General features: G+C 41.6%; 1 protein-coding gene across 1 annotated transcript in view; it reads left to right on the plus strand.

Annotated features, from left to right (window-relative positions):
- Nucleotides 1-282: 282 nt before the first annotated feature.
- LOC309702409 (protein NLRC3-like) overlaps nt 283-23,277 on the plus strand; it is a 28,191-nt gene continuing 5,196 nt past the window's right edge. The window contains exons 1-7 of the mRNA XM_082527127.1: nt 283-421; nt 506-607; nt 5,853-5,931; nt 7,905-8,109; nt 8,261-10,058; nt 13,552-13,725; nt 19,037-19,210. Of these exons, the coding sequence (XP_082383253.1) occupies nt 333-421; nt 506-607; nt 5,853-5,931; nt 7,905-8,109; nt 8,261-10,058; nt 13,552-13,725; nt 19,037-19,210 (2,621 nt within the window). The 5' untranslated portion in view covers nt 283-332. The remainder of the gene's footprint in view (nt 422-505; nt 608-5,852; nt 5,932-7,904; nt 8,110-8,260; nt 10,059-13,551; nt 13,726-19,036; nt 19,211-23,277) is intronic.

The raw sequence follows: 23,277 nt of genomic DNA on the forward strand, positions 1-23,277 counted from the left end.
TGAATCCTGGATCAGCTGAAATGTTTAAAATGTTGTTCACACGTGTTGGACTGACTGAAGCTTCCAGTCACAGTGAATCAGTGTGTGTCAGTGAATGCATCGTGTGTGCTTCAGGCTCCATCTAGTGGACTGATAGCAGAGCAGCTGATGGCAGCTTCCTCTGCCTCACACTGCTGTCTGACTGCATCCAGCTGACACTGAGATGAAGCAGGAAAGAAGCAGCTGATATTTGGACAGCACACATGATGAAAGGAGGATTTCAGCTGATGTGCACATGAATGATTTGTGTTTCCTCTGCAGGTAGAAAGTGTGTGTGAGCTGAATTGAGCAGCATGGATCAGTGTGAGGACAGAGAGGAGGGAGTCCCTCCCTCTAAAAGCACTCTGTGTGGGGAACATGAGAGCCAGACCAAAGCTCAGAGGTGAGATGACCATCTCTAACTGTCCATGACTCTTCTCCATGTCACAGCTCAGCACTCACATCACTGCTCCATCATTATTCACAGGGACCAGCCTGGACCTCCACCCAGCTCTGTGTCCTTACAGAGTGACGGGTCTAAAGATCTTCCCATTGAATTTAAATCCCAGCCTGTGTCTGCTGCAGAGAGGTGAGCTGTTAGCAACAGGAACTCTTTGATTAAACTGCTTGATGTTGTTGGATATAAACTACAAACACGTCGTTCCCTCAGTCCCATTTAAACTGTCTTTTAAAACAAGCCTTTGGTTTCTAAACAACTGAAAACCCACTTCAGCAAACAGGAAGTGATCAGAGCGTCCGTCCACTTCCTGTCAGGCCCTGCAAACATTTCATATTGAAGAAAAGTAGCTGACATCTCACATTTTTACTCCACCACATTCAACCATTTTGACATTTTACAGCATGAAACTCTTGTCACATGACTCCTGTTATGTTATAGAGTCATGTGACCACCAGGGAGGGATTTGTATGGATGAAACACATTCAAATCAATCTGATTCATCAATGGAAACATTTTTGGTGTAAATGCAGCAACACTGAAAACGCTGAAGATAAAAACACAACAGATGAAATATGAACAAATCGAGGCTTTGAATACACGTGTGTGTGTTTGAGACACAGAGATAAATGGATTGTGTGTCTGTCCTATTGCTGCGTGAGGGTTTTATTGTAGATTTTGTGCGTGTACACTTTTGACCACGAAGGTGTTGAAAGGGCGTAAAACAGTTGGAGGCACCAGAGTGAACACTAGTGCTGTCAGTAGATTAAAACATGACTAATTAATGACACAATCTTCTGTCATTAATCCTGATTAATCACAATTACTTGATCAATAGCTGCAGTTACATTTTTCCAACTTTATATTTAAGCCTGTAACAGACGTTTACACCATATAATGAAGTCAATGCAGAATAAACACAAAGAATGTTAAACGCTTCAATTCAAAGAGACTTTGAATAGTTTTCAGTCTTTAACTCAGCTTCTCTGCTGTAAATACAACTTTGTAACAAACATATATACTAAAAGCTAAGTGTGCACTAATATATAATAATATATAATCTATATTACTGCTGTTAATGAAAATGTTTAATCAGACTCATCACAGGGTTACTGTGGATTCATTTGGATTAATCACCATTAAACATCATTTTTAATGTAAACGAATCAAATTTCATTTCATGAGCAAACAGACTCGAGAGAAAAGGGCAAATTTACACACTTAACATGTTTATTGAACATGTAAACATTGATTAACCTCCTGAATGAGCCGACCCCCCCAGGGACAGTCCTGCATGCTAATGATGGGCTCTGCTCTGTACCTGCAGGATTCTGTCAGCCACAAACTCCTCAGCTGATCCTGAATCTGAGCCCATCTGTCAAACAATCATTTTCTTCACAGGTCTGTGGAGGTGGCACTGATCCTGCAGCAGTCTAACACTCTCTGTCACTCTTCTTCAAGTCTTTGACACGAGGAACCAAAACTATGTTATTAACAACACTAACAGGTCTGCAGTTTGTCCACTTGGCAGTTGTGTCATCAGTGTTTTGCATTGTTGTGATATTTTAAGCTGGAAGTGCTTCGGTGAAAAGAAAATTCCTTCTGTCACGATGTGCAGAATCCTTCATGTTGGTCGGCTGGTCCGTCTTGTTATTTTTTTAATGCTCAAACTTTCCATCGAGAGGTCAGTGTGTGTTTGTCATCTTCCATATTGAGCTGATTGGTTCAGCTGCCGTCACTAACAGATGTGCTGCACATCTGCACGTGTGCAAAGGTAACTCTACTCGGACAAACTGCCCGAAGTGCGTTGATAGAAACATTTCAGGGATTTTGAGTCGTTCTGCTCTCCAGATGTGTCGTGTTAAAGGTTTTTATCATGTTAATCATGATAACAGATGAACCCCTAACCCTACATGTTAATTTTGACAGCACTGCTAAATCCTTTTTAATGTTCTTCTGTCAGATCATTGATTAGACTCGACTCCAAATACGAGACTCAGAAAACTCAAATGAAAACTCAAATCAAAGCAATGAGAAAAGGACTTCTTGTGTTAGAATGAAAACATGTGGAAGTGGTCAGGTTTCAAACACTCGATGAATCTGCTGCACAGTTACATTCAGGGACCTTCAGCTCGACCAGCTAACATGCTACCGTGCTGACAGAGACATCGTCGCGGGAGGTAAGACCCGCGGGGGAGGACTTTGTGTTTACATCAATGATGCCTGGTGTCGCGATGCTGTTGCGGTCTGCAAACACTGCTCACCAGTGCTGGAGTTAATGGTTATTAAGTGCCGGCCATTCTATCTACCGAGGGAATATACAGCCATACTCCTGTGCGCTGTGTACATCCCTCCCTCCTCCAATGTCAACAACAGGAATGAGGCACTGAATGAACTGTACCAGCACATCAGTGAGCAGCAGACAGCCCATCCTGATGCTTTTCTCATCCTGGCTGGGGATTTCAATCATGCAGACTTAAAGTGCGTGTTTCCAAAAATACAACAACACATAGACTTTCCAACAAGGGGAAATAACACACTGGACTTTGTTTACACCACCCAGAGAGGAGCTTACAAAGCTTTTCCCCTCCCCCACCTCGGCGCCTCAGACCATATCACTGTCATGCTAATGCCTGCTTACAGACCGCTCGTTAAAGTGACCAAACCGGTTCGTAAGCGGATACAAGTGTGGCCAGAGGGGTCTTCAGAGGCTCTACAGGACTGCTTTAATACTACAGACTGGAACATGTTTAAGCAGGCTGCCACCTATAACAACACCACTGACCTCCAGGAGTACGCAGAGACTGTTACTGCCTACATCAACAAGTGTATTGAGGATGTAACAGTCACGAAAACCATAACTGTCCGGGCCAATCAAAAACCATGGATGACAGGAGAGGTCTACAGGCTGCTGAAAGCTCGGAATGTTGCCTTCAGAGTTGGAGACGAGGCAAGCCTGAGGACAGCTAGGGCCAACCTTTCCCGTGGCATCAGAGAGGCTAAGAGACAGTACTCCAGGAAAATATCTCATCACTTCAAAGACAGCAGAGACTCACGGAGCCTGTGGCGGGGCATTCAGACCATCACAGATTACAAGCCCCCACCACAGACCTGTGATAGCACTATCCCCCTGCTGAACGAGCTGAACACTTTCTTTGCTCGCTTTGAAGTCCAAAACAGCACCACTGCACAGAAGACCCCACCCCCTCCTGGTGACCAGGTGATGACTCTGTCACCGGACAGCGTGAGGAGATCCCTCAGCAGGATCAATGCACATAAAGCTCCGGGTCCTGACAACATTCCTGGTCGTGCACTGAGAGACTGTGCAGTGGAACTCACTGATGTCTTCACAGACATCTTCAACATATCACTCATCCAGGCTGTCGTCCCCACATGTTTTAAAGCCACCACAATCATTCCGGTTCCAAAAAAGTCATCTCCCTCCTGCTTTAATGACTACCGTCCTGTTGCACTTACTCCCATCCTGATGAAGTGCTTCGAACGACTAGTCATGCAACACATCAAGACTGTCCTGCCCCCCTCCCTGGATCCCTTCCAGTTTGCCTATCGGCCCAACCGCTCAACCGATGATGCCATCTCCACTGCACTCCACTCGGCACTCACACACCTGGACAAAAAAGACTCATATGTTCGAATGCTGTTCATAGATTTCAGTTCAGCATTCAACACCATAATCCCCCAACAGCTCATTCAAAAACTGGTCCAGCTGGGGCTCAACACCTCACTGTGCAACTGGCTGTTGGATTTCCTCACCGGAAGACCTCAAGCAGTACGGGTTGGCAGTAATACATCCAGCACCATCATTTTAAACACGGGGGCCCCGCAGGGATGTGTGCTGAGCCCCCTCCTCTTCACTCTGCTGACCCATGACTGCACCCCATCATACAGCTCCAACCTCTTCATCAAGTTTGCGGACGACACAACGGTGGTGGGTCTCATTAGCAACAGGGATGAGACCGACTACAGAAGTGAGGTGAGACGCCTGGCCACGTGGTGTGCTGACAACAATCTCTCTCTGAATGTGGAGAAGACGAAGGAGATTGTTGTGGACTCCAGGAGAATGCACACCCAACATGCTCCTCTGACCATTGACGGAGCGTCTGTGGAGAGAGTGAGCAGCACCAAGTTCTTGGGTGTGCACATCACAGAGGATCTCTCCTGGACGTACAACACCACAGCACTGGCCAAGAAATCACAGCAGCGTCTCTTCTTTCTCCGCAAACTAAGAAGAGCAGGAGCACCAGCCCCCATCATGTACACTTTCTACAGAGGCACCATCGAGAGCATCCTGTCGAGCTGCATCACTGTGTGGTTTGGAGCCTGCAATGCGTCCTGTCATAGAACCCTCCAACGCATAGTGAGAGCTGCAGAGAGGATCATTGGTGTCTCTCTCCCCTCCCTCCAGGACATTTACAGCACCCGTCTCACTAAAAAAGCCCTTTGCATAGCGGCTGATCCCACACACCCAATGCAAAGCTTCTTCAAGCTGCTGCCGTCGGGGAGGAGACTGCGGAGTCTCCAGGCCAGGACCAGCAGGCTGAAGGACAGCTTCATCCATCAGGCTGTCAGGAAGCTTAACTCCCTCCCGATTCTGCCCCCTCTCCCCTCTCTCCTCCACGGTCTCACTGAACTCTGTCACACACACACAAACACACACACACACACACACACACACACACACACACACACACACACTCTCTGACTCACTCACTGGCCTGCACCAGTTACCAGTCACTTTGTGGAGCATTGGACTGCCATTACCTCATAAGACTTTGTTGTTACACTTTCTCTTACCATACATTACCAAATCTCCATTTGCACTATTTGCCTATTTGCACTACTCTGCCTGGTTTACACTCAATGTCACTTACCCATTATATTGTATATTATATAGCTTTCTTGTTATATGTAAAATTGTATTTATTTAAATTTTTACTTTTTAATTATTTTACTTGCATTTTTTAATCACTTTTATATTTAAATATATTTAAATGTTCATTTGCTATTTATCTAGGGAGTGAAGAGTAACGCAATTTCTATTCTCCGTATGTCCTGTACATGTGGCAGAATCGACAAATAAAGTTGACTTTGACTTTGACTTTGACTTTGACTTTGACTTTTGGCCTCCTGAGAGCATTAGTTGATGGTTCATCACAGTTTTCTCAAAGTTTCCTCTGAGCTTCTGCAGCATCATCACTTCCATCACTGATGAAAGAAAGTTCATAGAAAACAGAAAATATATCTTCAGAATCTGAGAGTCTAAAACTTGACAGACTTGATTCAGATGAAGTTATTTGAGCAGAAACTCCTGGATCTTTATCCTGTGTTGATCTAATCCTTCATGGTTCCTCCACAGAGTGGACCAGCAGAGCTCAGAGGTTCCCAGTGGTCAGTCTGCCCAGCAGCATCAAACACAGCTGGACTCCATATTTATGGTCTGTACATGTACAACAACTACTTTATTATTAATAATAATGCATTTATTTATAGGTCCCTTTCAGAACACCAAGGACTCTGTGGACTAAATGACCAAAAGAAACAAACTTTGAAATCAGATGGTGCAAATGTGATCACAGGGAAACGTTTTAAACATCGAGGCTTTAAACAGAAACCAAAGTGAAACAGTTTGTAGTCGAGATCAGTGGGAATGAAGCTGAATAACTGTTTCTTCAATATCTTTGAGCTCTTAAAAAAAGAAAAACTAGCTGAAAGTCTGGCTGCTCTTATGAAAAGTACAGAGAAATTATGGGTCGCTCAACACTTGTGCACAATATAAGAGTTTAAATAAATCTAAAGAATAACTCAAAGTCCTACAATCATACTGATAAAGTCATCTACAGCTAACTATCCAAGTGGATTTGTTTAAGACAGCTCCATCTGCTGGTGGCCCTCTGCAGGTGCATGAAAGGGGCGTGTTTATAGTGAAAGTAGTAGAGAAAGTAAACCCCACGGGAAGGAGGAGGACTCTCAGCAGCTTCCAGCTCATATTCAGACATTTGACTGAAAGCAGCAAGTTTGAGTGTCTGTACCTTAGTTAGAAGAGATAACATGTCAGTAGTAATTAGAGTTGATTGAGCAATGCTGTCCTTATAATGTAGTTTATGATTTTTATGGACAAGTCCAGTTTTTCTGTAGAGCCTCTCAAGTTGGTGACAGCAGCAGTGGAAGTTCACGTGTAAACCAGAGCAGCAAATCAGGTCCAAATGTGTTGTTCACAGTGAGTGGGATCATCATTGGCTGCTATGTTAACCTCCTGCAGCAGGATGTCTTTGGTCAGAGAATGGATAGATCACTAAGTCATTGTTGAGTTTAGGGAGACAGTAGACAGTTGCAGTAGGTTCAGCCAGTTGACACACAGTAGATAAAATAACTGAAGGCAGGAGCAGACACCTGTATGACTTTCCACCTCTCACATAGATTATTTCCCTGGGCAGCGCCACAGGGCTGGTAGATGTAAACAAAGCTGGAGGAGAGGATTTATTCATCTGAGAAAAGTCACAGAGTTGTGTCTTGATGCTCAATCATCCAGGTACGTAAATCCCAAAAAGGTTGATTCTGTTCATCTGGATGTTTTCAGTGGGAGAAACGTTTCATCATCATCAGGTGACTTCTTCAGTCTCAGCTGACTGCAGGTTTCAATCTCATAAACAGGACATTTGTATGACTGAAACCAGCCCACTGAAGGAACAATGGGCTGGGAGGTCAGTTCATTGATCATTGGTACGCATATTGTCAGGACCATTGATCAATGGTTGTTGATCAATGGTCATGAGTCCAGTTCACAGAGAGCTGGGGAATGGCTGCAATCACAGCATGTAAGATGGTGACAGTTGTACCCTTAGGCCCCTCCTCCATTCAGAGATGGTCTTTCCTTTTCACATAAATGGCCTCCTTGACTCCGCCCTCAAACCAGCGTTCACATTTACTCAGGACCTTCTTGATGTGAAGTTCTTCTGCTTCGCTGGCTGCTGTGTCTGTGGGGATGGTGTTTGTTCTGTGTTGTAGTGTCCTGATGACGCCCAGTTTGTGCCCCAGTGGATGATGAGAGTCAAACCTTAAATACTGATCTGTATGCGTAAACAGAGTGAACCTTTAAGACCAGTTGTCTGTACGATCAACTCAGTCACCTGAAACATCTCCAAGTTTCTGGCTTTGATCATCAACCTGTTGGTAGTTCAGCTCTGAACACCAGTGAAATGTTTCTCCCACTGAAATCGCTGCATTCATATGAACAGCATCAACGTTTTGGGATCATGGAGTTGTGGACAAAGTCTCAGTTAATCAGATAAAGTCAAACCTATAATTGGTAAAGAGTTCGTGGATGATATGCCCCTTGATGGTAAAGAAGTGGATGTTGTGTGGACTAAAGTTCAGAGTGGTGGGTCATTCATAAAGTATTCTGTTCCAGCTGCTGGAGGACAACATCATCACTTTTGTGAAGAACGAGCTGAAGAAGATCCAGAAGGCTCTGAATCCAAATAAGCCCCAGTGCTTGGAGTTTCAGAGGGAGGATGATGAGCAGAGGAGAAACAGCAGAGAGGCATTTGTGAAGATCACAGTGGACTTCCTGAGGAGAATGAAGCAGGAGGAGCTGGCTGACCGTCTGCAGAGACGTAAGAGGATTTATCTAAAGATTTAAGCTGCTGGATAAATGAGAGACTTGTGACACCAGTGTGTTCAGTCATTTCTCAGGGGGTCAGAAATTGTCATCAGCATTTTGTAAAATGTGATTGTTAAAGTTGTATTTTTATTATTATTATTCAGAACTTCCAGCTGCTGTTTGTCATCGTAACCTTAAGTCTAAGCTGAAGAAGAAGTTCCAGTGTGTGTTTGAGGGCATCGCTAAAGCAGGAAACCCAACCCTCCTGAATCAGATCTACACAGAGCTCTACATCACAGAGGGAGGGACTGCAGAGGTCAATGATGAACATGAGGTCAGACAGATTGAAACAGCATCCAGGAAACCAGACAGACCAGAAACAACCATCAGACAAGAAGACATCTTTAAAGCCTCACCTGGAAGAGATGAACCAATCAGAACAGTGCTGACAAAGGGAGTGGCTGGCATTGGGAAAACAGTCTTAACACAGAAATACAGCCTGGACTGGGCTGAAGACAAAGCCAACCAGGACATCCAGTTCATATTTCCATTCACTTTCAGAGAGCTGAATGTGCTGAAAGAGGAAAAGTTCAGCTTGGTGGGACTTGTTCATCACTTCTTTACTGAAACCAAAGAAGCAGGAATCTGCAGCTTTGAAGACTTCCAGGTTGTGTTCATCTTTGATGGTCTGGATGAGTGTCGACTTCCTCTGGACTTCCACAAAACTACAATCCTAACTGACCCTAGAAAGTCCACCTCAGTGGATGTGCTGCTGATAAACCTCATCAGGGGGAAACTGCTTCCCTCTGCTCGCCTCTGGATAACCACACGACCTGCAGCAGCCAATCAGATCCCTCCTGACTGTGTTGGCATGGTGACAGAGGTCAGAGGGTTCACTGACCCACAGAAGGAGGAGTACTTCAGGAAGAGATTCAGAGATAAGAAGCAGGCCAGCAGCATCATCTCCCACATCAAGACATCACGAAGCCTCCACATCATGTGTCACATCCCAGTCTTCTGCTGGATCACTGCTACAGTTCTGGAGGATGTGCTGGAAACCAGAGAGGGAGGACAGCTGCCCAAGACCCTGACTGAGATGTACATCCACTTCCTGGTGGTTCAGGCCAAAGTGAAGAAGGTCAAGTATGATGGAGGAGCTGAGACAGATGCACACTGGAGTCCAGAGAGCAGGAAGATGATGGAGTCTCTGGGGAAACTGGCTTTTGATCAGCTGCAGAAAGGAAACCTGATCTTCTATGAATCAGACCTGACAGAGTGTGGCATCGATATCAGAGCAGCCTCAGTGTACTCAGGAGTGTTCACACAGATCTTTAAAGAGGAGAGAGGACTGTACCAGGACAAGGTGTTCTGCTTCATCCATCTGAGTGTTCAGGAGTTTCTGGCTGCTCTTCATGTCCATCTGACCTTCATCAACTCTGGACTCAATCTGCTGGAACAACAACAAACAACATCCAAGAAGTCTGAAACAGGAGAATCTGCAGAGACACACTTCTACCAGAGTGCTGTGAACAAGGCCTTACAGAGTCCAAATGGACACCTGGACTTGTTCCTCCGCTTCCTCCTGGGTCTTTCCCTGCAGACCAATCAGACTCTCCTACGAGCCCTGATGACACAGACAGGAAGTAGCTCACTGACCAATCAGGAAACAGTCCAGTACATCAAGGAGAAGCTCAGTGAGAATCTGTCTGCAGAGAAAAGCATCAATCTGATCCACTGTCTGAATGAACTGAATGATCGTTCTCTAGTGGAGGAGATCCAACAGTCCCTGAGATCAGGAAGTCTCTCCACAGATGAACTGTCTCCTGCTCAGTGGTCAGCTCTGGTCTTCATCTTACTGTCATCAGAAGAAGATCTGGATGTGTTTGACCTGCAGAAATACTCTGCTTCAGAGGAGGCTCTTCTGAGGCTGCTGCCAGTGGTCAAAGCCTCCAACAAAGCTCTGTGAGTAAACATGTTGTCATCGCTTCATTGTTAAAATCATGGGAAATAAATCAGAAATGCTGAGTTCAAAGAGCACTGTAACATTTTTTTAAAATAGTGAATTAAATGATCATCAGTCACTCGGTAAATATATGGTAGTTTTAATGTTTCACTCCAGCATTTCTAAAACACACTTTGTTCTGTAACTCTTATCAAAGGACAATCCAGACCCAGCCAATAAGAACATGAGCTCTGATGCTTCAGCCCCTCTGACAGGTTTATTATCCTCAGCTTGTTCATTTGTCTCCAACTCCAGGAGTTTGGTTGTTTTATTCTAAAGCACAAACTTCACCTGCCAGACTTCACCTACATCTTTTTCTGATGTTCATAATTTAAGTTCAAGTTTGTATCTCACTTTCAGTGCACACCCTCCCTTTTTAAATATAAATCTCTGCTGTGCTGTCATGTTTTCATCCTGTATGGAGGGAGAACTTCGGTCTTCATTACTGAAATTGCCTCTAAGGTCGTGTTTCTTGTCAGTAACCATATGTAACTGTAAGGCTTCCATAACCAGTGTTATCACAGAATTACAGTGGGTTCACTCTGGGTCCTCTACAGTTTCTTCCCACTGTCCACAGACATGCAGTTAGGTTACCTGGTGATCTAAACTTCATGCAGGTGTGAGTGAGAGTGGTTGTCTGTCCCTCTGTGGGCTTAGTGGAAGAGACTGGATGGATCTCTGCTTTGTCTTTGATATATGCTGACAGCTAGTGATGTGCGATACCACTGATTTCCTTTCCGATCCGATACCAAGTAATATTCAGGGTGGTATCGACGATACTGATCCGATACCGATACTTTGTACAAAACGGATTTTATTTATTGTATCTCAAATTATAGCGTCATAATGATTACAGGACATCAGAATACCTTCTTCTTATCACTTAATAATGCAGAGTTCATCATATAGAAATAAAAAAACTAAAGTTGTGTGCTATTTGAACACCTTGCCTGCCTGGAGGACTAAAGGACTCCGTGAGAGACTCTCACCCTAGCAGCACCTGTCCCTCTCCTCCTCTTCAGTTCGCCTCAACATACGCTCGTCATATTTTGTGATATGATTTACTCTGAGGTGTTTGACAAGGTTAGTGATGTTGCCACAACCATACATGCCAACCCTCCCGATTTTTCCGGGAGAATCCCACCTTTCTCCAGATTTTCCACCCGGACAACAAAGTTGAAAAACCATATCGCAGAATTCATAGCGCGGCCCAGCCAATTCCAGTTTCCAACAATGACGGCAGCGACTTAGTTTTAATATCACTCTTATTTCTCTTTCTGGGTCGCAAAAAAACTTTTAACATATTTTCAGGTGAGAATGTAGCTGTGTAAACTTCAAATATCTGAGCCGACACATCGTCTTCACACCCCCGCGATCTTTCACCACTCGGGTTAAACATGATGTACAAGTCACTTTGATAACTTAAAAATGTTCTTGTTTGGCTTTTTCAGTGTTTTATTTGTTCGTGAGTAAATCGGTTTGGCTGAGATTAAAGTTATTAGATTAGATTAAATTAAATTAAACTTTATTATTCCCTCGGGAGGGTTCCTCCGGGGTTTTCACACAGCTGAATAAACGTCAAACAGAAAACTGATTAAACAGAAGAGTTTACGTCAGCGCCCGGTTATATTTTAGACAGCAAGGAGCAGACGGCAGAGTTTCACTCCACCGAGGGAGCTCGTGACGTACTACCCGGCTTTCTTTAGACCGCGAAGGCCGGTCCTCAGGTGGAAGCAGCCTCTGAATTTGGACACCCCCGCTGTTTCCGGGCCGGCCAATAATAACGGTGACATTTAACGTATTTTATCCGATAAATAAACCCTGTAAAATATATTTATCCGCCCAAACAGCCCTTTTGAATGTCTCCCTAATTCTGAGGTCTCAAGGTTGGCAAGTATGGCCACAACACCTCACTTTTTTTGCCACATTTATTGCAAACCACGGCTCAGCTGTTTGTGGAGGTAAAATACATCCGCACAATTACGCTCAGCCATTGTTGTGAGTGCGCACGCCAAGGGGCTGCGAGACATTTATACAGCCGTATTTCGCACATGACTATGAAAGGCGGAAGAGGAAGTAGTTCCTTTGAATGTAGGCAATCCGAATGTTATAGTTTCTTTCCACTGTGTTCCTGTTAATGATAAACTACAAATTTACTCTAAATTACTAAAATATCGATATTTTAATGTGAGAATCGATTCTAGAACATAAATGATTGGTATCGGAGGAATCGATATTTCAGGATCGATCCGCACATCACTACTGACAGCAAACATTCTCCATGAAGTCTGCATTTCAGCTCATCTCCTTTATACACACCTTTAACAGGAAGAGTTTTATACAGCTAGTGTTTAAAATCAAGTGTTATTCACAATACACAGGTAATGAGCATGATTATTGAATTACTAAAATTTTCTAAAATAATTGTTTTAGTTAATATTGTATGATAGTGTACACAGAATTATTAGCTCAGTAGGCAGAGTGGTCGCCTCATGATCATAAGGTCAGGGGTCGAATCCACCGAATAATTACCTTGTGGTACCCCTGAGCAAGGTACCATCAAGGTACCAATCATGTGCACTGGACTGGTAGCACTCATAGTCTCATAGGTTTAAATAAATTTTTTTAAAAAAGGGTTCAACATATAAACAAATTTAATTTGATCACATATATTGTTTGTTTTTTTTTGTTTTTGTTTTTTTCCTTTCTCTCACAGACTGAGCAGCTGTAACGTCTCAGAGAAAGGCTGTGAAAATTTGTTGTCAGTGGTCAGCTCCCAGTCCTGTAGTCTGAGAGAGCTGGACCTGAGTACCGACAGCCTGAAGGCTTCAGCAGTAAAGCTTCTGTCTGCTGCAGTGGAGAGTCCACATGCCAAACTGAATGTTCTGAGGTCAGATCAATTTGTATTATGTTTAGTTCTGTTTGTTTATGTGTTTGATGTTTGTTTTTGTTTATGTCTTTATCCAGTTATCCTTGTTTCATAGCATTTTTATTCATTTCAAAGTTAAACGGAAGTTTTACTAACCTGCTCAGCACAAGACAATAAGCTATTGCACCTTGATTACACTTTAACAACAATCTTTATTCATGTTTTTATCTTCAGACTTAACATCTGTGAACTCTCAGAGGAAAACTGTGAAGCTCTGTCCTCAGTTCTCAGCTCGCAGTCCTCTAGTCTGACAGAGCTGGACCTGAGTATCAGAAAGCTGCAGGATTCAGGAGTGAAGCTTCTGTCTGCTGGACTACAACGTTTAAACTGTAAACTGAATACTCTGAGGTCAGATCAGAAAACATTTAGTTTTTAGAATTATTAATTAAAGTTCATACATATGATGTTGTATCTTAGTATCTTTATGTTTTCTTTAAAAATAGAAAGTCAACATTTAATGTTGTGAAATGTATTAACAAACTCTACATGAGTACTTGTTTTATAGATTGTCTTTTATTTTTCAGACTGAGTGGCTGTAACCTGTCAGAGAGAAGCTGTGAAGCTCTGTCCTCAGTCCTCAGCTCCCAGTCCTCCAGTCTGAGAGAGCTGGACCTGAGTAACTCTGACCTGCAGGATTCAGGAGTGAAGCTTCTGTCCGCTGGACTAAAGAGTTCACAGTGTGCAGTGGAAACTCTCAGGTCAGGATTCAAACTTTTCCACAGATGATCATTTGAAATGTGATTTATATTATTGTATAAACAGGTAACTTTTACAGCTGTCAAGTGAACTTTTATTTACATTTGAGTGGATAATTGGACTCTGAATTACTAAAAGTTGTTATAGTCATGTCTTTGTTTATTTAAAAAAATACTTCATGCACTGCCTAATTTAAAGATTTAGGCTCCTTTGGGCCCATAATATATATATTTGATTTCTTTGTGAATGAAATTAGGAGGATATTGGCGACTGCTGATTGGCTCGCTGTTTGTTTTTTATTCACAGTACTTAATTTTAAAGGCTGATTTCTCAAAATGAGATGTTTATCTTTTCTTCTACAACACGTGGAGCCACCAAATCTTCTTGCTTGATTTATTCATTACAGTTTGATTTAAAGAATATTAGACTCGTAACATAATAAATATATTTATTTCACTTCTTCTTGAGAGAAAGAAAGGGATGACTGGGTGAGCTCCAGTGGTTCATCCCAGCAGAGAGAGCGGCACACTGGGCTGCAAATGATCACAGTAGTAATGGCCATAGTTTGATAAAACAGGCAGTCTTACCCTGTAGATAATACAGGGTTCTGGTGCCGATGTGGGGGAGGGGAGTCGCCCGGTACTAACTACATACTACTAACTACCTCATCCAGATGTCTTCCCTACTAAACCTGATAAGAAGTAACTGCAGTAGCCTTATAGGTCAAATCAGTTTCACCTGTTAAAGTTAGCTCCACTATTAATTAGGGGTGGGGGAAAAAATCGATACTGTGTAGTATCGTGATATTTTGTTTGCTAATAATGTATCGATACAGGGACAGCAGAAATCGATATTTTGTTACAAACAATTTTTTCTCTGAAGTCAACATGCTCTGGAGTCAGAGCATGTTGACTTCAGAGCATGTTGATCCTTTTTCTGAGCAACAATCCTGACATTCCTTCACTGTCCAAATGTGTTTAACTTTTTTTTTGGCAGCAATAAACATGACAGTTTACTTATTTTAATTTAAGACATGTTTAATTTTAATTAAGTTTGAAACTTTTTTATTTAATGTAAAATTATATATTTTTTTAAATTTACTTTCAAATTCTTCAGTTGCTGAAGGGGCTGCATAGTTTTCATAAATTGCATAGTTCAGAATAGCTATAATTGTACCAGATGGTTGCATTCAGTTAAGTTGGACTAGACTGTAATACAAACCGTTCAGTTTGTCAACAATAAAACTGACTGAAATGAGAGAAAGACTGAGTGTGAGACTTTGATATTAGATAAAATGAATATTGATAAAGTTTACCTTTATGTGCAGAATTTAAATATCGCAAAATATTTTAAAAAATCGCAATAATATCGTATCGTGCGTTAAGTATTGTGATAATATCGTATCGCGAGTTGTATGGTGATTCCCACCTCTACTATTAATGGTATCACTTGTTATTTCTGGGATGAGTTTAGTAGCCTGAACAGCTGCTTAAAGGAAAGTAATTAAATAATAAAAATAACCTAAGTCCGGGGGAACCTGCAAGAGCTGTTTGCACAAAGAATAATGCTCAGACTTTGAGGTTTTATCGTTTTACACAAGGTTTAAAAATGAATGTCCACAATTGAAATGCAGAAATTGTTATTGAGCTAATACTGATGTAGTTGTTATCTTTGGTAAGGAGAGGTTGGAGGAAGGATGAGCACAGTCAGGCCTAAAGATGCTCTTAATAATAATAATGGATTGCATTTATATAGCGCTTTTCGAGACCCTCAAAGACCCTTTACAATCCCACTACAGGGAGTGCAGAATTATTAGGCAAGTTGTATTTTTGAGGAATAATTTTATTATTGAACAACAACCATGTTCTCAATGAACCCAAAAAACTCATTAATATCAAAGCTGAATGTTTTTGGAAGTAGTTTTTAGTTTGTTTTTAGTTTTAACTATTTTAGGGGGATATCTGTGTGTGCAGGTGACTTACTGTGCAGAATTATTAGGCAACTTAACAAAAAACAAATATATACCCATTTCATTTATTTATTTTTACCAGTGACACCAATATAACATCTCCACATTCACAAATATACATTTCTGACATTCAAAAACAAAACAAAAACAAATCAGCGACCAATATAGCCACCTTTCTTTGCAAGGACACTCAAAAGCCTGCCATCCATGGATTCTGTCAGTGTTTTGATCTGTTCACCATCAACATTGCGTGCAGCAGCAACCACAGCCTCCCAGACACTGTTCAGAGAGGTGTACTGTTTTCCCTCCTTGTAAATCTCACATTTGATGATGGACCACAGGTTCTCAATGGGGTTCAGATCAGGTGAACAAGGAGGCCATATCATTAGTTTTTCTTCTTTTATACCCTTTCTTGCCAGCCACGCTGTGGAGTACTTGGACGCGTGTGATGGAGCATTGTCCTGCATGAAAATCATGTTTTTCTTGAAGGATGCAGACTTCTTCCTGTACCACTGCTTGAAGGTGTCTTCCAGAAACTGGCAGTAGGACTGGGAGTTGAGCTTGACTCCATCCTCAACCCGAAAAGGCCCCACAAGCTCATCTTTGATGATACCAGCCCAAACCAGTACTCCACCTCCACCTTGCTGGCGTCTGAGTGGGACTGGAGCTCTCTGCCCTTTACCAATCCAGCCACGGGCCCATCCATCTGGCCCATCAAGACTGACTCTCATTTCATCAGTCCATAAAACCTTAGAAAAACCAGTCTTGAGATATTTCTTGGCCCAGTCTTGACGTTTCAGCTTGTGTGTCTTGTTCAGTGGTGGTCGTCTTTCAGCCTTTCTTACCTTGGCCATGTCTCTGAGTATTGCACACCTTGTGCTCTTGGGCACTCCAGTGATGTTGCAGCTCCAAAATATGGCCAAACTGGTGGCAAGTGGCATCTTGACAGCTGCACGCTTGACTTTTCTCAGTTCATGGGCAGTTATTTTGCGCCTTGGTTTTTCCACACGCTTCTTGCGACCCTGTTGACTATTTTGAATGAAACGCTTGATTGTTCGATGATCACGCTTCAGAAGCTTTGCAATTTTGAGACTGCTGCATCCCTCTGCAAGATATCTCACTGTTTTTGACTTTTCTGAGCCTGTCAAGTCCTTCTTTTGACCCATTTTGCCAAAGGAAAGGACGTCGCCTAATAATTATGCACACCTGATATAGGGTGTTGATGTCATTAGACCACACCCCTTCTCATTACAGAGATGCACATCACCTAATATGCTTAATTGGTAGTAGGCTTTCGAGCCTATACAGCTTGGAGTAAGACAACATGCATGAAGAGGATGATGTGGACAAAATACTCATTTGCCTAATAATTCTGCACTCCCTGTATTCATTCACTCTCACATTCACACACTGGTGGAGGTAAGCTACAGTTGTAGTGGTAGGTTAGGTTTTGCCCAAGGACAAAATGACCAAGACAGAGAGAGCTGGCTCATCAGACAGACAAGCTCATCTTGTAACCTACTGGTTCGCTGGTCAGCACACCAGCTGACTAGCGAACCGGCTAACTAGCACACCAGCTAACTAGCACACCGGCTAAATAGCAAATCAGCTAACTAGCAGACCAGCTAACGGCAGCCACAAGCTGAAGGACGATTAAATGTAGTGGAGATATCAGAGATGACACTGGTGTGTCCGATTCACTCTTTAGCACTCTGGTCACTCCGGTGTGTCAGCCAGAACACCACTGAAGGCCAAATGATCCCAGCATGTGGAATAAAGAGCTTAAGGTTTGGTTTGAGACACTTTATTCTTTCACTGATTGATTCTTGCGGCTGTGATCATGTGTGTGGTTTCTTACAAAAAGGAAGTACACAATACAAATACATGACAAATAAGATGAATAGATAAGTTACATATCCAGTTATATGTACGTACATCAGTATAGCTAATATAGCCATATATAAGGACAAAGATCACAGTACTATAATGCAGTAATGTTAAACACAAAGGTGTATATCTACATAAATCTGTCCTATCAGTGATCAGGGTACTGTAGTATACTTCCACTACATAAACTATAGAAACTAAACGACATTAGTGTGACTTTAAGTTACCATCAGTACAGACGAACTGATGGTAGTTGTACAAAATAAAGGCATTGCAATTATTGTGAAGGGCTTCCGGTTAAACTAAGATCAGCTGATTACCTCATAACAAATTGTTTGCTATAGAACGCAGCTCCCACTCTTCATTAATATCATGTACTGTAACTCCCAAGTAACCATGGTTACCCAGCCACGCCCAGTAGTCTCCAGAGAGACCAACAGCTGGTGCACGTTGTAACGCCGTGGCTTTCATAGTCTCTCCTTTTTCTACAGCTCATGTGTTCTTCTTGTGATGGTGCGTCTTGAGGGAGGCTCATACATGCCGTCATTTGTTGATCCTAAGAACGTTCCTCAGACCGACTTCTTCAACAACACTAATCAGCCTGCAGTTTGTAGCTACTCACTTCACTGTGGTGTTTGTTAGCTTGTCTTTCTTTGGTTTTATCCTGACTCCTCCCACAAGCTGATCCTACGTAGTCTGCCCAAGCCTCCCACCTCTGTTTGTTTGGGTGGTTTGTTTGCTGCCATCAACAGCGTGTAATGCATTTAAGTGATACTTCAGACATGAAGTACTGCGACAATAAAAAACTCAACTTTGCTTAAAAATAACTTTAGTTGTATCAACACTGCCCTCTGGAATAATTAGACTTTGGTGACAAACTGATGTGATCTCCATGTTTCCTTTGTTGGACTGTGGGCGAGTGTCAGAACTGGATGTACTGAGTAACATGTGGAGTTTAAATATGTGTCAGTTCCAGTTTTAGAGCTCTAAAGTGCAGCTATCATGTTAGGAATATGTTAGGAATAGACAGGAACACTGAGCACACTGAGGTCAAATCTTTATTTATCCAGTTCATCTGTAGGCTGAGCTCAGTCCATCCATTTAGTGAAATGATGTTTAAAGGTCTCCTTGTTCTGTGAGCGTGCACAGATCCTGAAGCAGAAAGCCTGGGTTAACAGAGAAATGATCATCACTGTGATGATGCTCACCATCTCTGACTGGGATTTGAGGTTTTGTCAAAGCAGCAAAGAAAGCCTGGCTATGTTGGACTGGGTGTGGAAGCAGCTCCCAGTTTGAGTTCAGGAGACAGACACCCTCTCTACTTTGACGATCAGCTTCAAACTTTCCTTTTTGATAAAACTTATAGTTAGAGCTGGATCAGGTGACCCTGAACCATCACTTAGTTATGCTGCTATAGAGATGGATAACAGATGGATTGTTGTTTTGTGTGTCTGCAGTCTGTCAGGCTGTCTGATCACAGAGGAAGGCTGTACTTCTCTGGCCTCAGCTCTGACCTCCAACCCCTCCCATCTGAGAGAGCTGGACCTGAGCTACAATCATCCAGGTCCCTCAGGAATGAAGCTTCTGTCGGCTGGACTGAAGGATCCAGGCTGGAGACTGGACACTCTCAGGTATGGAGAGAATGTCTGATATAGGAGGAAGAGCTGGAATCATTTCCTGTGTCTTTCACTCACTTCCTGTTTGTTTCCTGCAGATGAGACATGAACAATCACACATGCAGGAATATTTTCAGGGACAGACACACTAGTCTAGCTGGATAGTACATGGATATTTATGTAGGGGGTCTTCAAGGAGTCTGTTTGCAGGAACATTAATGATAACTAATAAGTCATGTTGAGAGTTTCATTAAAAGTAGACTTACAGTTAGGTAATATTTGGACAGAGACAACATTTTGTAACTTTAGATACAAGTATCAGCCATGTGTGTGTTTCCCATGCTGTATGTCCACAGTCACAGTGACAGTCAGTGACACTGACAGAAGGATGAAACAAGGCTGTGAATCATTTCAGTCTGTGTGTGTGACAAAGAGGCAGACAGGAGCAGCTAACATTTGGAAATGGAAGCTTACTGGAAACACTACATTCACGGCTGAATTCACAATAGATTTGTTCTCAAGTGCACATTTAGCAGCTAATGCTAATACTGTTTTCCCTTTGCTTTCTACAGCAGCTATTGCTAAGTAGGCCACTTTGCTCCGCTAAGGATTTGTGTGACCATGATGGAGACTCTGATAAGCTAATGCTGCTAAGCTAATGCTGTTTATGGGCCCTGTTAGAATCAATATTTCATTCTCATTCTGTTGTTTGAGAACAATATTAACGTTTCACATCATTATAACACAAGAGAAAAGGGTATTGGCATTAGCTACTAGTGCTTATTCACCTCAAATTACCTTTAGCTGCTAATGGCAGCCTACTTAGCATTAACTCCTCACTAATATAATGCTAATTTACATCAAATTAGCATTAACTGCTCATATTGTTATAAGGAAAGAGAAAACGGTATTAGCATTTGCTGCTAATAATTATTCACCCCTAATTAGAATAAGCCACTAAAAGCAGCCAACTTAGCATTAATTCCTCACTTTGTTGTTACCCAACGGAAAAGAGTATTAGTATTAGCTACTATCATTTTTAATAAGTAAGAGAAAACAGTATTAGCAGTAGCGCATAATGCTAATTCACGTCAACGTAGTATTAGTTAATAATGGCAGCCTACTTAGCATTAACTGCTCACTAATATAATGCTAATTCGCATCAAATTAGCATTAGCTGCTCAAGTTGTTATAAGGAAAAAGAGAAAACGGTATTAGTATTAGCTGCTAATAATTATTCACCCCTAATTAGAGTTAGCCCCTAATGGCAGTCTACTTAGCATTAACTCCTGACATTGTTATAATGCAGGGGAAAAGAGTTACCATTATCGGATAATGCTAATTCTCATCAAATTAGCATTAGTTAATAACGGTAGACTTCATATCATTAGCTGCTGTCATTCTTACAAAGCAAACAGTATGAGCATTAGCTGTTAATCCTTTTTCATCTAAAATTAGAATTAGCCACTAATGGCGTATTGTTAAAAAGTAAGAAAAAACATTGTTAGCATAAGCGGATAATGCTAATTCATCTCAAATTAGTATTAGCTAATAATGGCACCTGCTTAGCATTAGCTGGTCACATTGTTATAAGGCAAGAAAATATGGTATTAGCATTAGCTGCCAATTTCTATTTACCTAAAATTAGCAATAGCCACTAATGGTAGCCTATAGCAAAAACTTCTTAATGCTAAATGAAGTTAATTAATGCTAAGTAGGTTTAACTGAAATTAAAGTAGTGTTAGCATTAGCTGCTGATATTGTTAAAAGGTAAGATAAAACATTGCTAGCAGCAGCGGATAATGCTAACACACATAATAATTAGCATTACCTAATAATGGCAGCCTTCTTAGCATTAGCTGCTCATATTGTTATAATGCAAGGGAAAAGAGTTGGCAAAAACAGTGTTAGCATTAGTGGATAATGCTAATTCACCTAAATTAGCATTAGCTAATAATGGCTACGTACTTAGCATTACCTACTAATATTGATATAAAGCAAGAAAATATGGTATTAGCATTAGCTTCTAATGCTTTCTCATCTAAAATTAGAATTAGCCACTAATGGCATCCTATTTAGCATTAACTCTTCACATCGCAAGGGAAAAATTAGAATTCAATAAAAAAAAAAAGTGTTCACATTAGCTACTTGTATTGTTAAAAAGTAAGAAAAAACATTGTTAGCATAAGGGGATAATGCTAATTCACCTCAAATTAGTATTAGCTAATAACGGCAACCTACATAGCATTAGCTGGTCACATTGTTATAAAGCAAGAAAATATGGTATTAGCATTATCTGCCAATTCCTATTCACCTAAAATTAGCATTACCTGCTAATGGCAGTCTACTTAGCATTAACTCCTCACTAATGTGATGCTAATTCACATTAAATTAGCTTTAGCATTAGCTGCTAGCATCAGCCTACCTAGCACTAGCTGCTCACATTGTTAAAAGGGAAGAGAATACGATATTAGCATTAGCTGGTAATATTTATTCACCCCTAATTAGAATTAGCCACTAATGGCAGCATACTTAGCGTTAACTCCTCACATCGTTGTAATGCAAATGAGGCTAACTTGCATTAAATTAGACTGCTGTTATTAGCTAATGCTATTTAGCAGTAGCTGCTCACATTGTTATAAAGCAAAGGAAAACGATATGAGCATTAGGTTCTAATGCGTATTTGCCTTAAATTAGACGTAGGTGCTAATGGCAGCCTACTTAGCATTAGCAGCTCAGATGTTATAATGCTAGGAAAAAGAGTGTTAGCATTAGCCGTTCACATTGTTATAAAGTTAAGGGAAATAGTGTTAGCATTAGCTACTCACATTTTTAAAAAAAAGTAAGTGTTAGCATTAGTGCATAATGCTAATTCATGTCAAATTAGCATTAGTTAATAACGGCAGCCTATTTAGCATTAGCAGATAATGTTGACCTTGGCCCACTGGAAAAGTTAAGAACTAAAGATTTAGGAGTGTTTCTCGATAGCTCTTTCTCGTTTGAGAAACAATTGAATTCTGTTATTAAAACCAGCTGTAAGGTTTATATTGTTGATTGTCATTTATGCTTAGAAATATTTACTCATATATGCTTAGAGTTGTATAATCGATTGCATAATGATAGAGGTTTGATCCTGAGTAGTCTGTAAAGACTCTGTGTGCCTTCCAGAGTGCTCTGGCATGCACACACCACTTGGGGCCATGAGAGAGGTCGTACCCTCTCTTACTGATTTATGGTGTAGGACAGGGGTCTCAAACCCAATTTAGCTGGGGGCCGCTGCAGGCAGAGTCTGGGTGAGGCTGGGCCGCATTAGGTTTTCCACAAGAAAGGCATGGTTAAAAAATTCCAATCTTCTCAAATCTCTTTATTTTTATTTTTTAACACAAAATATGAAAAATAAATAAACAAATTAAGAATTAATAAGAAAAAAAATCAATCTGTAATACATAAATAAAATAATAATAAGATATTTTTAGTCAGTGAACTTGTGTGTATCTTTCAGTCTTCTATATCTGCTGTATTTAGATTGAAATGTCTGTATTAACAGTTCTATAACCTTCTTCTGAACATGAATGGAACACTGTAGAAAATGAACTGTTCTTCTGAACATGGCTTCTCTTGCCTACTCCTTGCTGCTAGAGACCTGGCAGCGTTTCCTCTCGCATAGCCGAGCCAGATTTGGCCTGAGGGAGGAAGCAGTTGCGACCCTCAGTATGTCTTGAAGATGATCATCCGTAAGTCTGGACCTGTACTTGGACTTATTGAAGTTCAAAGTGGAGAAGAGCTTTTGGCACAAGTATGTGCTACCAAAAAGGCACATGGTCCGCTTGAACATTCGGGAAAGCCGAGGGAAACTAGGGCTCAAGTCTCTCAAAAATTGTCCAAGCTTGTCTGCTTTTCCACTCACCTCCCTGAACTTTGCTTTGAGTTCAGAGTTGCACTGCAGCTCAATGAGCTCCATTTGAAGCACAGAAGGGGCATCTTGCACATCAAAGGAGACGGGGTCCGCAAAAATGTGAAAGGTGGCTCTGTGTGTCTTGAAGTCAGCAAATCTGTGATCAAATTCCTCCTGTAGCCTCAAA

This window comes from Aulonocara stuartgranti, assembly GCF_965226115.1.
Source record: "Aulonocara stuartgranti genome assembly, chromosome: 3".
Taxonomy (NCBI): domain Eukaryota; kingdom Metazoa; phylum Chordata; class Actinopteri; order Cichliformes; family Cichlidae; genus Aulonocara; species Aulonocara stuartgranti.